Source organism: Vanellus vanellus (genome assembly GCF_965231255.1).
Source record: "Vanellus vanellus genome assembly, chromosome: 23".
Lineage (NCBI taxonomy): Eukaryota > Metazoa > Chordata > Aves > Charadriiformes > Charadriidae > Vanellus > Vanellus vanellus.
The window spans coordinates 287,466-307,015 of record NC_138928.1 but is presented as its reverse complement, the minus strand read 5'-3'; the positions used below and the strand labels follow the sequence as shown (position 1 = coordinate 307,015).

At 59.4% G+C, this 19,550-nt stretch overlaps 2 protein-coding genes across 12 annotated transcripts in view; both read right to left on the bottom strand.

Annotated features, from left to right (window-relative positions):
• KIF21B (kinesin family member 21B) overlaps positions 1–3,500 on the bottom strand; it is a gene marked incomplete at both ends in the record, with an annotated part of 38,879 nt that extends 35,379 nt beyond the window's left edge. For both annotated transcript variants that reach the window (XM_082494442.1, XM_082494443.1), the window contains one exon: positions 3,463–3,500. In XM_082494442.1, the coding sequence (XP_082350568.1) occupies positions 3,463–3,500 (38 nt within the window). The remainder of the gene's footprint in view (positions 1–3,462) is intronic.
• A 4,446-nt stretch (positions 3,501–7,946) lies between these two features.
• Positions 7,947–19,550, bottom strand: part of CACNA1S (calcium voltage-gated channel subunit alpha1 S) — a 48,290-nt gene continuing 36,686 nt past the window's right edge. For 3 of the 10 annotated variants that reach the window (XM_082494402.1, XM_082494403.1, XM_082494406.1), the window contains 15 exons: positions 19,095–19,223; positions 18,386–18,451; positions 17,802–17,893; positions 17,140–17,299; positions 16,499–16,626; positions 15,967–16,063; positions 14,448–14,550; positions 13,205–13,306; positions 12,945–13,069; positions 11,765–11,893; positions 10,829–11,028; positions 10,011–10,075; positions 9,425–9,534; positions 8,745–8,861; positions 7,947–8,439 (listed from right to left, as the gene is read on the bottom strand). In XM_082494402.1, the coding sequence (XP_082350528.1) occupies positions 8,179–8,439; positions 8,745–8,861; positions 9,425–9,534; positions 10,011–10,075; positions 10,829–11,028; positions 11,765–11,893; positions 12,945–13,069; positions 13,205–13,306; positions 14,448–14,550; positions 15,967–16,063; positions 16,499–16,626; positions 17,140–17,299; positions 17,802–17,893; positions 18,386–18,451; positions 19,095–19,223 (1,884 nt within the window). In that variant the 3' untranslated portion in view covers positions 7,947–8,178. Of the gene's footprint in view, positions 8,440–8,744; positions 8,862–9,424; positions 9,535–10,010; positions 10,076–10,818; positions 11,029–11,764; positions 11,956–12,944; positions 13,070–13,204; positions 13,307–14,447; positions 14,551–15,176; positions 15,247–15,966; positions 16,064–16,498; positions 16,627–17,139; positions 17,300–17,801; positions 17,894–18,385; positions 18,452–19,094; positions 19,224–19,550 lie in introns of those variants that run through there. The other 7 variants (XM_082494404.1, XR_014269980.1, XM_082494405.1 and 4 more) reach the window with 7 other exon arrangements.

Below are 19,550 nucleotides of genomic sequence, written 5' to 3'. Positions count from 1 at the left end.
CGTCCCAGTCCCTGAGGACCCCCCCCCAGCAGCAAGGAGCTGCCCCGCTCAGCACCATCGCAACGGGCGGCAGTTCCCCGGCTGAGACCGTTATACCGGCGCCCAACCCGACCGCTGCCGGCAGCTCGGCCCCATCGCTTCCTCCTCAGCGGCGTCTGCTGGAGCCGGCAAGCTCAGACGTGCCCGTGAAGCGACACAGCAGGCTTAACGCTGATGGGCAAGTGAAGGCAGACCTTCGGCAGACTGAACGCTGAAGGCAGACCCTGCCTGCAGGGAGGGCAGGACTCGGGGCAGGATTCAGCCCTTCCCTTGCAGGCAGTGCAGGTCTTAGTTGCGGGTACACGGCGCAGATGTGAATCAGGCCCCGAGCCAGGAGAGCTGCTGGGCCTGCATTTCCCTCTGCCGACAGCAGTGCCGCAGCAGGTACCAGCCATTTCACTCCTGGCACGAAGGAAGTCTAAATAACACCCCCGGGCCCCAATCAGTGGCTCAGCACCCGGGTCCTTTGGACCCTCAGTGCCAATGGGGCAAGCCGGGGGTCACCCAAAGGAACAATGGGAACCTGTAAAGTTGACAACAAAATGCCACAGCATCTCTCCTGCCTCCTCCTGCCAGGCCAGGAGAACCAGCAAGAACTGGGGTCCCCCCAAGGACACCAGAGCCCCACTGCCCCTGCTCCTCTGTCCCCACTCCTCCCGCCCCGAGGGCTCTGCAAGGCCCCAGAGAGACAGGTCCCGATGGCTGCAGCACTCTTGACATCGGCTGGACCATCCCCATCACCCAGCCATTTAATCCCATCAGCACACAGCGCCTTCTTCCAAAGCCCCCATTGCTTCCCCGTGTCCCTGGTCCCTCCCCAGGTCCCACCTCGCTCCCCCCAGCAGCACTGACACAGAGACCCCAAAGAAATGGCACAGCTGGTACACTCATGTTATTATATAGGGACAAAAGGGGAGCTTTGATCCGTGTCCTGCCACACCCCAGGGGCATTCAACCCCCTCTTATGCTCTGACGGCCGAGGGAGGTGGGATCTGTGGACAGGTTTGCTCGGAGGGGGGGGTCTTGGAGACTGCCGCTGCCCAGCCACTCCACCGCTGCCCAGCCACTTCTCCAGTGGGGTGTCATGAACACTCACAAAGGAAACCCACGCTCTGCTCCCAGCCCAGGCAAGGAGGGGACCCACCATCAGCCCCCCCCCAGGGATGCTTTGGCAGAAAAGCCAGGTGATCCACAGGGAGAATAACTCGGTCCTTGTGCACTCAGGCCAGCCTCAGGAGCCACCTTCCCGCATGGCGCTGCGACCTGCCTGCTTTGTCTCGCAGCCTCCTTGCTCCCAACCCTCCTCCTTTGTTCTGCACGCTCACCTTCGCCACTGCATCGCCCCAGCTGCCTGGCATCCCATCAGCCACACCAAGTGGGATGCCAGCTCACTCCCTCAAGGAGGTGGTGGGACAAGAGTTGGACATCCCCCCCCCCCCCCCCCTTCCCAGATCCTCGCCATGGACACCCCAGCCCCACTGCAGTGCTGCATATTTAAGTCACCTCCTGGTCGTGATCCCCTCCCCATGCACCAAACAGTCCTTGACCCCATCGCTGGCTGGGGCCAAAGGGATTAGGTGGGAAGAGCCTAGCACAAACGACTCCCCAGCCATCATCCCCAGTGGCATCCATTCCATCTCCCAGGCAAAAGGGACCCCGGCCTTGAGCGGGGCCTTTGTTAAAAGGCTTCATCCCGAGAGAAATGCAGGATGGAGGACGGGAAGAGTCTTGTCAGCAGGAAATCTCCACCCCCAGCCCCCGGCATCACTCAGTTCCCGGGTCAGTGTCCTGGCACGGACACCCTTGCCCTGGCACAGCCCAGCCCTGCCCCTGGGCAGGCACCCCAGCATCACCCACGCGAGGGGGATGCTGTCACCTCCCCTACAGCTCCCTCATCCTTTAAAACCACAGCCTGGCCCCGATTCTCAACCTCTCGAAAGGGAGCAAGGCAGAAAATCACACCGCTGCCTGCTTCTAAGTCAGGAAGACTGGATGGGCAGGCAGCGCTGGGAGGTGTCCTGCTGCGCACACACATGCGTGCACACGCACACAGACATGCACACCCGCACACAGACATGCACAGCCCCACACCCATCCTCTCCCTCCATCATTGACGCTGCACCCAGCATCTTTTGTGCTCTCGCTCTGCTCAGGCAGGCGGGCACCAGCCAGGGCAGTGCCCTCTGCAAATCCTCCTCTGAGGGCTGGCGCAGGCTGCCGGCAGCACCCCAACCTGCCTGGTGCCATCAGGGGTGCGGACAGGGGGACACGGCGTGCCCTGCCCTGCCCTGCGGGAGCCGGGGCAGGCACAGCCGCGGGGCAGGTCGGGGTAACCTCGTGGGGCCGGGCCTGCCGAGCCCTGTCCCCACGGGGGCCCGATCCTCCCCTCGCCCGGCTCCACTGCCGCACACCCACCGCTCGGGGCGCCGAGGGCCAGGCCGGGCCCACGCGTGTCCCGCAGACCCGCCACGGCCACCGGGCGAGTAGGGGGGGAGCCGCGCTCCCGGGCCCTTCCCCACGTTGGTTCCCACGCGGGACGGCGGCTCCGACCGTGCCTGGGTCCCCCCCCCCCGCCTCTCCCGCTGGCTTCGGCGGAGCTCGTACCCCCCCCCCCCCTTCCTCCGAGGGCTCCTTCCTCCCTTCGGGGCAGGGCGAAGCCAATCGCCGCCGGGCTGCGGGACCCCAGCGGCAGCGCACAGAATACACCCAGCCTGGCACGGCGCTAACAAAGACACCTCCCCCAACCCCCCCAACCCGGGTTTCACACCCCCCCGCGGGGCTCTGCGGACGATGCGGGGTCTGCCCCGCCGGCTGCCGCCCAGCTCAGCGCCCCCCGAGGAATGAGATGCCACCGGCAGGTCCTTTATTGAGGTGCACCATCCCAGGCGCATTGTTCCCAGCCCCGAGTCAGCACAAAGGACACCGCGATGCCGCATCGTTCCCTACCACGGGGGGAGGGGGGGGAGGGGGGGCGGCAGACAGGGACCCCCCACACACACACACACACGGCATCTTGCCTGACGCCCAGAACGCAGCACGGAGCGGCCGAGCTGCAAAGGATGGGCTCTCCAGGTGAGGGGGCCGGGGGGTCCCTGATTCATCCCCCCGTCACCCCCTCCCCGGCCGGAGGAGGGGGAGGGGGGACATCGCTACGGGGTGAAGGGGGAGTCAGCCCCGAAACGATGCGGGGGTGGGAGGAGAATAGCGGCGGCGGTGGGGCTGGGGGAGGTGGGGGACGACGGACGGACGGACTCACTGCGCCGAGCCCCCCCCCTTCCTCCCCAGCCCCGCACACAGGCAGCTGCAGCCCCCAACGCGCCGGTGGGCACCGGGCCCCCGGGTGCGCCGAGCTCCCCGTGCCCCGGGGGGGGGGGGGGGGATGCGCCGAGCTCCCTGCCCTTTCCCCTCCTTCTCAGCACTCACCTCACGGCCACCTTCACGCAGCTGTCCGGGGCCGCCATGCCCCCACCGCCCGGGCACCGCGGCCGCCGCTGCCCGAGAGCATCCACGGGCGGGAGGGGGGGGAAGGGGGAGGGAAGGGGCGGGGCGAGGGGCGGTCCCAGGTGAGGGGCGGGGCGGGGCGGCGGGGACACGCCCCCGCAGCCGCCCAGCGGGGGAAAGGGCGCGCACACGGACAGACGGACGCAGAGCTGTCGTCTGCGCCCCCGCACAGCCCTCCCCCCCCCCTCGTACGCACCACACAAACGCATCCAGTCCCCCCACTCACACACACACACACACACACACACACAGACACACAGACACACACACAATCTCTCTCACACATATACACACACTCACACAGACACACTCTCACTCACACACACTCTCAGCCGTGGTCCCTTCTGCCCCCTGCAGGGCCAGCGGCCCCGCTCCGGCCTGCGCACGGCTGTCCCGGGATGTAGCGGGCTGATCCGGGCTGTACCGGGGCTGTACCCGGCTGTTCCGGGCTGTGCCGGGATGTACCGGGTTGTGCCGGAGCTGTACAGAGCGTCTCCCCCTGGGGACAGCGGGAGAGCAGCCTGGGGTCCTGCGTGGTGGGTGCTGCCCGTCCTGGTGTGGAGGGGACCCCGCGGGGGGCTGGAGGAGCCTGTGGAGGCCGTCAGCTGCCTGCCAGCCCAGTGCAGCCCAGTGCCAGCCCAGTACAGCCTGGATCAGCACAGTGTAGCCCAGTTCAAGCCAGCGCGTCCCAGTGCAGTCTGGTGCTGCCCAGTGCATCCCAGTGTAGCTCTGGTCCAGACCTGACTCCCTTACCAGCCTTCGCAACACCCAGGCCCCACAGAGGATCTCGTTCCACCTGCCCTTTTGCCCTGTCCTGTCCCTGAGCCTCTGCCTGTCACCCAGCTCCTCTGCCCCAAGGTGCGAATGGGAGAGGCTCGCAGCCAGCCCCGCTGGCTCAGGTGCTGCTGTGAGGGGACACTGGAGCTCTCCCTGCTCTCCTGCCCATCAGTGGGACACAAGGAGGGGCATGATGTCCCTGTGACAGCCCACCCCCACCATTGCTGGCATGCAGCCCCCGGGTGGCCCTCAGCTCCCCGCTAGCGGACAAACACAGGGGACGTCGCATCGAGGGGCTGGCAAAGGCAGCTCATCAGCAGTGGGGCAGCCTGCAAGAGACCGCTGCATGTAGCTGAGGGTGCAGGTGCTGCTGGGTGTGTGCAGAGGCAGAGGCAGGGGTGCTGAGCACGGCCGTCACCTCCCACACTGTCCCCAGCCACCCACCACTGACAATGCCACATTACGCTTGGCACTGAGGAGGGAAACACTCCCCTGCAAAGACAATGATAGCCCTGCATGGTCCCCAGACCAAACATTCCAGCCCTATGGTGCCGATAAAGGATGTTTCCAGCCAGTTTTGGGGTGTGGTGACTTGGTTTGGGACAGGTGACAGGACCCTGCAGGTCCCTGCCCCTGCAAGCAACAGTGCCTGGAGGAGGACAGAGGTGAATGACCACCTCCAGGGCTTTTCTTCCCACACGGTTAGCATCACTCAAACACCTCCGTAGCTTCACCTGGTCCCATCCTGGAGCTCTGTGGTGTGGGGGGATGACACCATTGAGCAGCAGGAGCCAGAGCAAGGCAGGGGTGAGCTGGGTGCTCCTGCCAAGAGCCACTGGGACTAGGGGGCTGGTGACCCTGTGGGTTGCCCAAGGCCATGGTGAGACCCCATCCTAAGAGGACAGGGTGTGAGGCTGATGGCATGGGCATGACAGGACAGTGCCCAGGTGCTGACACAGCTGTCCAGCATGGCTGTGGGGGGCAAGGAGGAAGTCGGGCACCCATGCAGCAGAGGATGGTGCCCACAGGGCGATTGGTAGCTCCCGTGACCTGCTCTTGGGAGGGTAGTGAAGGGAACATGTCCAGGGCCCATTATGGAGCAGGACTGGGGACAGTCAGGCACCAAGGAGCTGAAGAAGTCCTGTCCTGGCTTCACATTGATGGGGCTGATGCCAGATGGACATGCTGCCCTGTGCTGGCAGTGCGGGCAGAGCCTGTGCTGCCCAGGGACACAGGCAGCCTCTGGCTTGGCAGGGAAAAGCATCTCCCAGCCTGATGCAGGTGTGAGACCTACAGGGGAACCCCAGCCTTGCAGGTTGGTGTTGATGTCAGAGTGTACAGCAATGGAGTGCGAGGGGGAACACTGTGCACGCTGGAGTGCATGCTGAGGTTCACTCTGAGGAGCCCCGGCTGTGTCCTGGGAGAGGTTGTCCGTCTGCTCTGGGACAGCCAAGACATGCCAGCACTGGTGGCCGACAGCAAATGAGTCAGAGCTGTGCCCAGTACCTGCCCTCTCCTCTGAGGTCCGAGTGCCTTCACATCAAAAGCACTGTCCCTTCACCCTGTCTGCTCGTGCTCCTCCTGAGGCTCCCAAGGCACCAGGGCCACGTGCCATGTGTGCAGAGGGCTCTTCACCCTGGGGGAGCTGCCTTAGCATATGCTGGGATGGGTAAGTTCCAGGGCACCTCATGCTGGTTACAGCATCATGGGGATGAACAGGATACAGCCTGTCTGTTGTCCTGCAAGGATGTGAGGAGCTGGCATTTCTCTTCCTTTGTTGCTGGGGGCCGTGTTTGCAAGGACACCTGGGATGGGGGCAACTGCCCACACTGAGCTGCCATTTTGTCTGAGGCTGGACCTTTCCCCACCAAGCCTCCAGGCAGAGAGGGGCAGTGACCGTGCTGTGGTGTTGCTGGCCCTGTCTTCCTACTCCCACCCTTGTGCCAGCCGTGTCACAAGCCCAGATCTATCCCCCAATTCAGCTAGGAATCAAACCAAGAAAGACCCCCTAGATGCTAGTTTGGGGCAAATCAGCCCCTGTGCAGCCCCAGACCCCAGGAGAGGGTGCAGAGGGACTGCCCCATCACCTCACTATGTCCCCACCATAGTGTCACTCTTTGTGTTTGGAGTCCCCGGTAAGCACCCCCCTGCCGTGGAAAGCAGCACACGCAGTCCCCCCACCTCACTAAAGGGGCTGTGAAACCATCTCCATTCACCTTGGAACTAATCAAGCATGTCCTTGACATCCCTCTGGCAGAGCAGATGCCAGAGCCTCATTGGCAACCACCCCGTGCCCCTTCCAGAGGAGCGGGTGGATGTGAGTGTGTGAGTGTGTGCCTGCGTGTAAGGGGGTGTACATCCTGCCCAGGGCAGTGAAACATGAGCAAGGGGCGTAGCAGCTACCCCTACATCCCTGCTGATTGCCTGCATACCCTCAGGGGAAAGCTGTCTGCGCTGCCATGTCGTCGTGTGTGTCGTCCCCCGTCCCCCCCCTCCGTACAGGATGGGCTCTTTGGCACTCAGGCTGCAGCTGGAGCTCAGCAACAGCCATTTCTTTTTTATTAAGTTAACAAATAAATGCCCTGCTGGAGAGCAGGCAAGCTGTATCGATTCAGCACCTCCCCTGGGACCCATTGGTTTGCTGCATTTTAATATATATTAGGCAAGGAAGAGCCCTGCATTGCCCAGTTTGCCTGGGCGCTGGGCCCTCTGGAGCAAGATCCCAGCAAAAAGATGGTCTGGGGAGTCAGGGCTGCCCCAGTGCTTGCTCAGCACCCAGACCCCGCCTGGGACACCGAGGTCTGTAAAGCGAAACCCCTGGGCAGACCTGTTCCTGGAGAGGAATAACCTCTCAGGTTATTCCAGGCAGCAGTGGACAGTGCGCAGGCAGCGCTGGCAGCGCTGGCGCCGGCCCGCAGCACGTGCTGCACTCCCCATGCTCTCCCGGCTGTGGCATCTCTGGCCTGTCCCCAGCAGAGCAGCGGGGATGTCTGTGGGCTGGATGAGACCCTCCTGCAGGCTGGGCTCAGTGATGGCTGCCGAGCCCGAGAGCGGTGTTTGGAGGAGATATCTGAAGCGACAGGAATCACACCGCTGTGGCCAACTCTCTTCTTGGTTAGTCCCAGGGCTGCTGCACTGACCTGGACACGCTCTCATGCCTCTGCCCCATCCCCAGTTTCTTACCCAGCTGGGAGAGGGAGCCAAGAAGCTCCCAGGCCTCACTCCGGTGCAAAGCCCGTACCTGTCTGCTGCCCCAGCCCAAGGTAGATCTGCCCAAGCCACATGTCTTCCTCCCCACAGGACAGGCTTGGCTGCAAGCAGGAGACATAAGCCAGACAGCTTGGCTGCTCCAGCAGAGACATAAGGACGCTGGGTCCAGCTGCTGGGATACCAGGACGCCCCAAAAGCTTGGGACCCTCAGAATGGCTGGTTGAGGCATAAGCCTTAAGGACAGACCCCCCTCAGCATGGGGACTGGTGGCTGCCACAGGAATTGCTGCCAGCTTTGGTTAAATGTGGTCTTGCACGTGCAGCCTCCTCCTCAGACTCGGCTAGACAGCAAGCAGCCGTGGGGCACAGGCTGTGCAGGCAGGGTGGCAGGGGAAGGAGGGGTCAGAAGGATCCATGGAGTCACACAGCAGGAACACTTTAATGACCTGTCCAGCTCTTGCAAGACCTTGCTGGCACAGCATTGTCCTGTCCCGCACTAGCATCCTGGTGACCCAGCCCAAACATCCTCCTGCAGCCAGACAGAGCCCACTAGGACTCTAGGCAGAGAGGGGGAGCAGTTCCGCATTGCTCTCGTAACCCCCCTACAAGCTGCTGAAGGGACTGTGCCTGCTGGGCTGCATCAGCAGGCGGCTCACAGGCGAGTGGCAGCCATGGTCTTTGGGGAGGGGGCTGTGCTGAGCCTCGGGGAGCTGGCTGGTGATGTGGCTGAGGTTTCCTGGGGGGCAGAACCAGTTTTTGTGGCCTGCAGTGTTTCTCTTCCCTTTAGCAGCTCCACGGCTGCTTTCTCCACTTCATCCATCTCCAGCTGGCTGCTGGCCACCATCTCGTCCCTGGTCACTGCTACAAAGGATGGGTCACGAGCCAGAGCCACAAGGCCACCGGAAATCAGAGCCTGCAGCAGAGAATGAGGTTACAGCATCACAGAGATGAGCAGGATACGGCCTGTCTGTTGTCCTGCAAGGATGTGAGGAGCCCAATGTGTGGTCACTTGGTAGAAGTGTCCCTGGCTGCAAGGCAGCCAACCCTCACCTCCTCTTCCCTGCTGCCCTCTGCACTGGCACATACCTGCTCCTCATCCTCGTAGCTAAGCTTTGCCCTCCAACCTCCCAGCTTGGCATAAGCATGGCACCCCTGCCAGCCCCTTTCACTCGCTGGCAACCCTGCCTTTCCCTTTGCCAGGCTGTGCCCCTGCCTTACCTCCTGAATGAGGAAGGTGATGGCTGGGGTGGAGGATGTGCTTGGGTCACCGCTTTCACCTTGCTGGTAGCCTGAGCTGGACACTGTTCCCATCACAGCGCCATCCTCTCCAGGCAGCTGGGGGAGAGGAGCAAAGAGCTGCAGCCTGGGCTTGGGAAATGCCCACGGAAGTTCTCTCCCATGTTAATGGGGGGGCTGCAGGTACTGTCCCCAGCCGGGACGTGCGTTCCCATCCTGGGTCCAGGACACACCCATAATGGGACCAGCAGTGCCATGTGGGCAGAGAGAGCTGGGAATTAGCTCTTATCTCCTGCCCTGGCACTTGCCAGGTGATGAGCCACTGTGGCCAGCCAAGGGCAGCCAGGGGAGTATGGGAGCAAACCTGACACAGCCCTTTTTTCTGCCCTGGCTCTGGAGGCAGGTGGGGAGCCAGAGACACGCTGCTTCGAGCTGTCCCAGCTTGGATGAGCACCCTGTGCCCACTGCAGCACTGGGGTGGGGGCTTGGCTCCTTCCCTGAGCTGATCAGAAAGGAAAGCTCCAGCAAAGCTGGCTTCGTGGTGGGGAGCCCTAGAGACCAACTCTTCCCCAACACAGCTGTGACAGCCTTTCCCAGGAGGGGAGGGAGGTTCACCCTTGTCCCCCACTTTGCTGCCTCTGGACATAAATTGCCCCCTTTACCTCCTGGGGCACTAGGTGCAGCTCTGATGCTGGGCGACCCCCAGAGGTGGCCCCTCGCCTCCTGGTCAGCCTCCATTGCAGCCTCTCCATGGGTAAGGGGTGGTTGCGCTCTGGGAGAGGGAAAGGTGAGGGGACATAAGATGGGCACAACAGCAAGGACACCACTGCCACCCAGAGCTGGGAATGGGTTAACTAGAGTCAGGGAACCGAAGGGTTTAGGGGCTCAGGACCAACAAAGGTCCCAGCGCCTGCCCACTGCCCTGTGCTGGCTCCTCACTCCCAGCTGGGAAGCAGAAGTCTCTGTTCATGGAAATGGACATGGTCTTGTGGGCCTGCTGCCTGGGGGTGGCCAGTCTTCCCCCAGCCCGAGACACTGGCTCCACACTCCATCACCCCCGAGGGTGGGAAGGTGGGACTCCCGGAGCTTCCCAGACAGGTCCTGCTATGCTCAGGGCTCTCAGATAACCTCCAAGTTTTTGGGGTCTGTGTCTCCTTCTGCCTGCCAACATCAGCCCCTGTTGTAGGAGGACTTCCCTTGCCCTAGGGCTGATCCAGATCCCCCAGAAGAGTAATGATGCTGACTTACCCCGCACTGGTTGCCTGGATGCTGCTGGCACCGTCTTTCTCAGCACCTCATCCTCATACTCCATCCTGACAAGGACAAGCAGGTGGGTCAGCCTGAGCAGGGACTATATGCTGAGACCAGTTCCACCCACAGGTGCAGCCCTCCCCACCTTCTCCACCTTGGGGAATGCAGCTGGGGGGGCAGACCAGGAGGGGCACCTGGGACAGATGAACAGGGTGGAGACCCCAAGAAGTAGGATTAAGTACATCCTCTTACATTGGTAACCCTTGTCCCTTGTACCTGTGCTGGTGGCCCCTACCCAGCCTGGCACTCAGAGATTGGCGGGGAAGGGGGAAGGGTCATTCCTGAGATCCCTTGAGCTCTGCTGTCCACCTCGATCCTCACGACACCGAGATGAAGGAGTGACGGGAAGAACAAGAGGGGGCATAGGAAGTCATACATGGTGATGCGTGGAGCCACACACCAGTCCTGGAGCTACCCTGCATGTTCTGGGGACATCTCTGGGAGTGCCAGGCTGGGGTATCTGCCCTCCGTGCCCCCTGCCCTGGGCCCTGGCTCAGACCCCAGGGCTGAATTTCTGCACAAAGCTCCTGTGTCCATGGAAACACTTTCACGGCCAGTGCATGATTCCCCTCCCCCAGTCTGCAGGGACCTCGCTGCTGCAACTCAGACACTTCTCCAGACCTTACCCATTCACAAAGAGCCCTTTGGCAAGACCGATGTGCAGCCAGCGGTCAGCACAGCCCCACTAGGAGCCTCCAGGCATGGCCCAGCTCTGCCCCTCCTCACCTGCCCATGCGAGGCTCACCAGCCCTTACCCATCCAGCCAGTCATTGCTGTTGGCATTGTTGACGTTGGTGTTGCCTTCGTGGGGGAAGTCATCAAGGAAGACGGGGGAATCGAGATCCTCACTGCCCACCTCCGTGAACTGCAGGGGCCTCTGGCTGGCCACATGTGGCTGCAGGGGGCTGCTGGGCTCTAGGAAGCTGTCGACCTGGCCAAACAAGCCACCCGTCCTCTGCAACCAACAGGGAGGGCATCAGGGGAGGCCTGGAGCTCTGGGCTGGTCTGGGGCCATTCCCATCAGAAGAGACATGGGGGGCAGACTGTGGGAACAGCAATCTCCTTGTCTCCCTGCTCGGGCCTCGCAGACCGTGTGGTTTCAAAAGCCTCACTGCTCAGGTGGGGAAACTGGGGCACTGAGGGGTGATGGTCATGCAGCAGCACTGGGAAGAGAGCCAGCACTGTGCGTGACAAAATCCTGCCACCTCTGTGGGACAGCCTGAGCAGAGGGCACCGCTGGACGCAGCAGGAGGTACAATCCTGCAACACCAAAGCTGCCCAGGTGTCTTAAAGACTCCCAGGAGTGGGAAATGAATCTGTTCCTGCTCTGGTGATGATGACACCTGAGCTGTCTTGCCTTAGCCTGGCAGAAGGTGTGAATGGGGCCCTCCAAACCTGTGGGTATGCATTCAGCACACCCCCTCCAGGCAAATGAGCAGGGCCCTTTTACAGAAGGGAAACTGAGGCAGACAGCAGGTGGCCCCGGATGACTCAACCAGGATGTCCTGATGCTCAGGAAGAGGAAAAAAGTGCTGATCCATCCTTGTGGTCCACACTGTCTTTCATGGTCAAGCACACCTCTGTGGACTGTCCTCCAGCTGCTGGTAGCCAAGCTGACCCACCACCAATACATTGCAATGGGGGCTGGGTGGGACTACCACCACCTGGGGTTCCCCGAGGGCTGTGCTCACCCTGTATATTCCCTCCTCCATGGCAGCCTCCACCATTGCTCTCTCCAGCTCTTCCTCAGCAGTCAGGTCCCCAGAAATGGCCCGATGGATTTCAGGAGCAGCTTCTTCTTCAATGCTCCTCAGCCCAGCCTGGTAGGGACAAGAAGGCATGGCTGGATGTGTCCTGGCCCCACCACCCCTCTCACTTTGGGCTTTGGAGAAGGAAACATGATGAATCATACTAACCTGGTAAGCCACACTGCCCTGCCAGGTATTCTACCAGGGACAGGCCACGGGTCACCTTGCAACTGGCTGGCTCTGTGCTTGGTGAAACAGCTTCTGGGCTAATGCTGTCCGCAAAGGGGTACGCTAAGGGCAGCCCGATGAAGGGTCAAGCTGGTGATACCCACGGGGCAGCTGTACCTTTGTCCCTGATCTGGAGCTATCTGATTTGGGGCCTGGCTCTTTTCCTTACCTTGCACCTTTGGGGTCTGGTCTTTCATCTCTACAAGTGATTTCCTCAGGAGAGGCTGTGGACATCCCAGCTGCTCTGGTCATGTACATAAATTCCCTCCCATCCCACCCTGACAGCATCCTTCAGGGCTGCTGCGCAGGCTTCTCTGACTGCAGCGGTCCTGCTCAAGACCAGGCACATCAGCCCCTCTCCACCTTATGTTGTACTCGGCAATGAGAGATGATACAGAGAGCACCAGGCACACAGAACTATCCGCAACACTGCTGAGGTGAGGAAGGAAGAAGGCCTTGAGAATGGAGAAGAGTAGGTGGATAAGGGCCTGGATGAGCAGCATTCAGCCCAGACGTTGGTCTGTGGTGGGCGTTTCCAGGCCTTAAAACTGCTTGGTAAGTCTCAGACCCTGCTGAGCCCTCTCTGCGGCTGAAGTCAGCGGGTCAGAGAGTTAAAGATTTCCTTTGCTTCCAGAGTTACCTGCACCCTGGAGACTAAGGTCACCCTCAGTGGTGGAGTGCTCAGGGCCAGTTCAGGGCTGGTTCACTTGGGGCCACCTCATTTCCAGAGCCTGAGGCACAGAGGTCCCTATGTCATTGCAGTTCTGTCTCTCTAAGTCACCCTGGACTTCCTGAGCTGGGGGAAGCCTCTTCCCTGATCTGCAGGGCTCCCGACCACAACTTGCCTGTCCTCAAGGAAGGGTCACCCCTCCAGCACCACTCACACGCTACCAACCTGGATCTCCACAGGGTTCTTTTTGGGCCGGTACCCATAATACTCCTCCTGGCGCTTCATGAACTTCCTGAAATGCTCTTGGATGAGGAAAGTAGCATAGAATTTGCCCACTGTCACCTCATCATCTGCAGGAGAGGATGCAAACCTGACAATACCAACCTGATGATACTGCCTATCACAAGGCCCCAAGCTGTGGGAGCAGCTGAGACCCCGACCAGGTGTCGCCCTGCCCGTCTGGGAAGTACCACTAGGTGACATACCTCCAATAGGTGGGATGACCTGGTCCAAAAGCTTCATACTCGTTCGCTTCCAGATTTTTTTTATAATGGCTCTGAGCTCCTCATTGGACTGCTCAAAGTTACCTGTGAGAAAAGCGAGCAGGACAGAACGGTTCATTCCCAGGGGAACATGAACATGAGTTAAGACAAAGCATGTGAAAACCTGGCCAGACTCCTCCAGGGTGTAACAGCTCCTCTCCAGCCTCCCCACCCAACAAAAATGAACTTTGTAAGAACGAGGGTTTGATTTTAGCAAAAAGACTTTAACTATAGAGTGAGTCAGACGTAGCAAACAGGTGGAGCATTAGTGCCATCATCTCTGTTCTGGTGATCAACAGATTTCAACCTCCCCTTTGGTGCTCTCACAGGCTCTACCATTCCTACTCGCCTACAATCTCCATCTGTCTCTGTGCATGCTCCAAGATCTCCTGCGCTCCTCCCAGAGCTGCCTGTGCTGTGCTTGAGGCCACGTTCGCCACCCCAGCTGGAGGGAAGGCACCCGTGCCATGCTGCTGGAAGACACCAGTCCCAGTGGCCCACCACTGCCCAACATTACCTCCTGCCAGAGCTGGCTGCCCTAGCCCAGCCATAGAGCTGCTCGTGTGATACTGGCTAACCCACAGGCATGGAAACAAGCTGGCGTGGCATCTTCCCAAAGCAGGGCTTTGTGAACCATGCTGCTGGCAAGGAAGGGGGTGAAAGCAACTCCTCCCCAGCACAGCTAAATTCAAAGAGGATCCATCCCCTTCCATTCCAGTCTGAGATTATGCAAAATGGAGCAATGCAAAACTGGAGCAAGTGGTGCTATGCTGGGGGCAGGGGGAGATCAGACTACACTCAACAGTGCAGGAAGGGAGGCCAGTGGTTGTGCATTGTGGCAGGGATGGGAACTGCATCAGAATCGCTCCTGAGCTGTTCAGAGTGAAGAGACACAGCTGGGGTGGCATCGGTTCACTTTTCAGGGCTGCAACACCTGTGCCCGCAGCTAATAATGTCCTCCAGGCTTGGCCTGAGCAGCCCCATGCATGTGCCCACAGTCTCCAGTCATAACATAACGACATAATTAATAGCACAAAGCCAAGGGTTGCACCAGAGGGTCTAGCCCCATAGGCAAGTGCCCTGAGGTACCCGGACAGAGTGGGAGAACAGTGTGTAACCAGCACCCTGCAGCACAAGGAGACAGTTCCCCCATCAGGCTGTAGAGGCAGACAGGAGCATCACTTACCTTCTGTCTTGATCTTGAGGGCTGTCCTCACCAGCGCAAAAAGGGTTGCATTGAAGGTGACAGTGCCATCGCTGTTCAGGGGCATGTTCATGCACACTAGACGCTGCACAGTGAACCAACAACTGTGACCCCAGGTGGCAGAGCAGGCTGGCAGCTCCCCGCAAACACACAACCTGTCCTGGCTCAGGGGCAGCCACACTGGCCCAGGAGAGGCTCTGCTTGGGGCACTGAACTGCCAGCCAAGGAGTCCTCCCAGCTCTACTCGCTCTGCCCAGGCCCGTGAGGCTCTGCACCACTGCTTGGCAGCACATGGGACAGGAGCAGCAACATCACTCGTCCTAACCAGCCAACTAAACCAGACCAAGCTGTGGGGAGAGCCAGGTCAGATCTGTGGCAATAACCAAACCTATGGGGCAGCGGTGCTATGGGAGAAAATCATAGAATCATTTAGGTTGGAAAAGACCTTTAAGATCATTGAGTCCAACCGTAAACCTAACACGGCCAAGTCTACCACTAAACCATGTCCCAAAGTGCCACATCTACATGTCTTTTAAATACCTCCAGGAATGGTGACTCCACTGCTTCCCTGGGCAGCCTGTTTCAATGCTTGACAACCCTTTCAGTGAAGAAATTTTTCCTAATATCCAATCTAAATCTCCCCTGGTGCAACTTGAGGCCATTTCCTCTTGTCCTATCACTCGCTAGTTGGGAAAAGAGACCAATACCCACCTCACTACAACCTCCTTTCAGGCAGGTGTGGAGAGCAATAAGGTCTCCCCTCAGGCTCCTTTTCTCCAGGCTATACAACCAGGCAGCAAGAGACACAACATTGCACTCAAGGAGATGGGAGTCACTCTGTCTTGCGCTCCACCCTCCAGAAAGTGCCCCAAGCTGCTGTGAGGGATCTGGGGATCAAACCTCCTAATGAGTTTGCCCAAGACCCATGAGGACTTACACACTGAGTGCCTGAGCCCCTGCGCTATGTGGTTTACACGTGAGCCTCACACAGACCCTGGATTTGTGCAGAATAAGCTAAGCCAGGAAAAGTGTACTCATGCTTCCAGAGCCAGTGTTTCCAGCTCCCTCAGTGCTATCAGCCCTTGGAAACAATTCTATAGCCCAGTTGACGTGGCCAGGTACTCAGGCCCAGCATTGCCCTCCTGCACCAGATGCAGATGTGGGGTACCCCAGTGTGGCTTTGGAGTGTCTCTGCACTGAAGGCTCCAGGTCGGGCAGATACGGACCCACCTGTGCCACCCCCCTTGGTGTGAGGGTGAGCATAGGCAAGTCCTTATCTTCAGGAGCCTGAAACACATCAATCCCATGCAGGTTAAGACCATCTCCCCCTGCCCCCAGAATACTCCCCTCCTTTAAACACAAGAGGTCAGAGCATGCATATAAATCATGACATGGGGAAGCTGGCCGGATTGTCACCCGTAGCCTCCCTGGGGAAAATGCAGAGACAGCTTGGGGAAGGTGCCCCTGTGCTCACACACCCTGCCACCCTCTTGGCTCTTACCTTACAAGCTACACGGTGCGGGCAGAACTTCCCAAAGCCCAGAGGAGGCTGGATGCGTCTCAGCAGAGTCACTACATCCAAGTGTTTGATTCTGCCCCTGCAGAGGCAACAAGCTGCATCAGCAGTGTGGTGGCAGACATTGGAGACAGTGGTTCAGGCAGGGGCTGGGTGGGTTCATCCTTATGGCCTGACCCACGCTCCTGCAGTGGGCAAATCCCTACACTTCCCTATGTGTCTCTCAGGGAAAGCAGCTGTTCCCCATGGCACCAGACAGCAGGTGAAAGTGCGCAGTGGCATGGGAAGAGCTGGCAGCATCACCAGGGTTGGATGAAGAGAGGACTGGAAGTCTCATGTCCCCAAACATCCTGATGGCTTGTATCAGCCCTGAAATACACTGGCAAGTCCCCATCCACCTCTGAGATGCTGGGACCTAACTCTTTGACAGCGCCACAGCTTGCACTGCCATATGTGTCTCAGGGCAGCCCACCCCATGGACCATCCCCTCTGTGCTACTCCCACCCGTGTCACTCACTTGGCCTCGGGGTCGTACTCGGCCCAGATCCGTTTGAACTCGTCCAGGTGATGGGGCCCAAGGATGGACCAGTCACGTGTGAGGTAGTCAAAGTTGTCCATGATGACGGCCACAAAGAGGTTGATGATCTGAAAGCAGAGCAGCGGGTGTGAAGGATGCAAGTTAGGGTAGGGCCAAGCATTCAGCGGGTCCCCGGGCAGAGGGACAGTGAAGCATTGAGCCCTGGCCAAAGCCATGGGAAAATGCAGGCAGGTGCATTCGGGAGGAGAAGGGGTCTGGGCTACCCTGGAGCTTGGAGACGCTGTGTGTCACCCCCTGCAGGGATGGGCCTCCCACCCAAGGAGATCATGTGAAAGCCTGCAGCAGACACAGGGCATCTCTTCCCTCTCCACCCTTGCAACAGCCAACACGGACATAACTGCATATGGGGGCTGTGAGAAGGAACTAATGATGGACCCTGGGCCACTCAGGAGTGCAGTGCCAAGTTTACAGCATGGCTGGGTAGATGGGCTGGGGAATCATGCCCCTGGGAAGAGGGTGCTGTGGGCTCAGCCCCACAAGGTGCAAGGCTAACTCAACACCAGGGGCTGCCTAGGGCCAAGATAGAGGTGCCAAAGGGAGCTCCATGGGAGTCAGCATACCAGGAAGGCACAGAGCATGTAGAAGCTGATGAAATAGAAGTAGGCGAAGCCCGTGCCGCAGGTGTACTCCTCGCCCTCAGCAAAGTCTGACTCAGGGTCGCACAGCTTGCCATAGCTGCAGTCCAGCAGGATCTCCTGCCAGGCCTCGCCGGTCGCACACCTGGGGAGAAGGGATGCCTGCTTGTCCCTGCCTGCCCTGTACATGAGCTGGGCACACAGGGAGGGCTGTGGCCAGCCCAGCACACAGGGGAATGGGGAGGCACTGGGAAAAGAGTGGTCAGGATCCTAGGCTTGTTGTGCTGCTGTGGGGACTCTGCTATTTGAAAGCTCCAAGATGAAGTGTTTGGAGTCAAGGAAAGCCTTGGGCTGAGCTCTTGCTTCCCCTTGAGCTTCTTCACAATTCACAGATTAAAATCCAGCCTGGGAGGAAACATTTGGAATAGAAATACCAAAGTGCCCCTCTCTCCTGCAGCTCAGCCACACCAGGCAAACCAAAAGCCACTCCTGAAGTGCTTCCACTGCTGCAAGAGATTTTTCTGTAGGGCAAAAAAGAAATCAACTACAGAAACACTGGTCTCCCTTAGTCCAAGCTGGTGGGCTCCCCTGCCGACTCTGAGCCCAGCTCCCTTCTGCAGCTGCTTGCTTGCCAAGACAAGACTGACCTGAAGAGCAGCAGCACAGCTTGTGGAAAGGTTTGGAAGTTGTTATTACGGTTGATCTGTGTTCCGTCCACCATGGCGATCTTCCCAAACATCTGTAAATCACATTGTCAGGTCCCCAGCATGCTTTCTCAGGCACTGACCACCCTCCAGAGCACCCCTGCCCTAGAGTTCCTCTTCCTCTTGTTTACTTGGCTTTGGGTGTCCCCAAAAGAGACTGAGACCAGGCTGTGGGTGCTCTGGGGCTCACGAGCTCCTTGGACATTCCTGCCTGTGCTGAAAATGCCCCTGTCTATACTGCACTTCATCTGGGCCAAGGAGGCGAGGTCTTAAGAACCAGACACAAGTACTGGTGACTGTGTGTCTAGGTTGTGCTGTTGTCTCTGAAAGAGCTATTTGTTGCATATTTCAGTTGCCCTAGCTGCATCCTGGGGATGCAGTTAGGGTTAGGGTTAGGAGGAGACTGCTAGGGCTGTAAGCATCCTTGGCCAGGGTAAAATGGTCCCATCATATGCAAAGTCCCAGGGAGTGCCTCGCAGAGTTTCTCTCCATCCCGTCTCCCCAAATTCCACCCCTGTGCCTCTCACCTGCATCCCGATCACAGCATAGATGAAAAAAAGCATCACGATCAGCAGCGCTACATAGGGCAGAGCCTGTGACAAAAGGACCATGGCTTATGTGAGAACCCAGCCCAGAATCAATGTAACCCAGGGACAGGAGGCTGGGCCTGGAGCTACTGCACAAGGCCAGCATCCAGGCCTCCACTGTGGGAAGGGGACAGCTTACTTTCTGCCTGTTCCTCTAACCACCCTCCCACTAGCCCCACTCTCCAGTTCTCATGCATGGGGAACTTATGCCAAACCCTCAAGGGAGCACTGGGTCTCTGCAGCTGGGACAAAGGCTGAGCACAACCCAGGTATGCTCAGCACTGAGGGCGCTGCCCAGGCTCAGGGACTGTGTGCTGAGATGGTGCAGCATGCCCTTGAGCTACCCACTTGGTGCAAGCTTTGCTGGGACCAGGGCTGATAGGCCCAGGCAAGCCCTGCCTGCTTGCTCAGCCCAGCTCCGACACATGGTGGTGTCAGCCAGGGAGACCTCTCACATCTTCCCACCCATACGGGCAATGTTCTCCTACACAGCACAAGCCCCTGGTCCAGTCTGATGCCAGCAGGCTGCCAGCACTGCCTCCTCTGCCTGGTGAGGACAGACTGCTTGCCCAGCTAGCCTGAGGATCCGAGCTTCTTGCCAGCCCAGGGCATGTGCTTGTCTGGGAGGGGAGCACTGATCCTCTCGTACCTGGAAGGACTTGATGAAGGTCCACAGGAGGGTCCTGACACCTTCCCCCCGGCTCAGCAGCTTCACCAGCCGCATCACCCGGAACAGTCGGAAGAAAGTGATGGAGACACGGGAGTTGTCATCAGAGTCCTGCAGGAAGAGCACAACACTTGGAGGGCAGTGGGTGCTGATGCCTCCAGGCAGACAAGGGGGTGTCCAGGTCCTGGGGGTGAAGGGTAATGAGATTTCCCTTCCGAGACACCAGTCATGGTCCCCACAGCCCTTGCCTGCATGGAGGACCAGACTGCAAAAGGGATCTGCTAGCACTTTCCTTCCAGCCTTCCCAATGAGTTTATCTCCCCAGCCTCATTTTGTCACATGTCTGCCCTCCAGGCTGCTCGGGATGCCTGGTTATGGGTATGAGGGCAATCCCATTAGCTAGGGGGACGGGACACTGCAGGGAGAAAGTCATGCTGT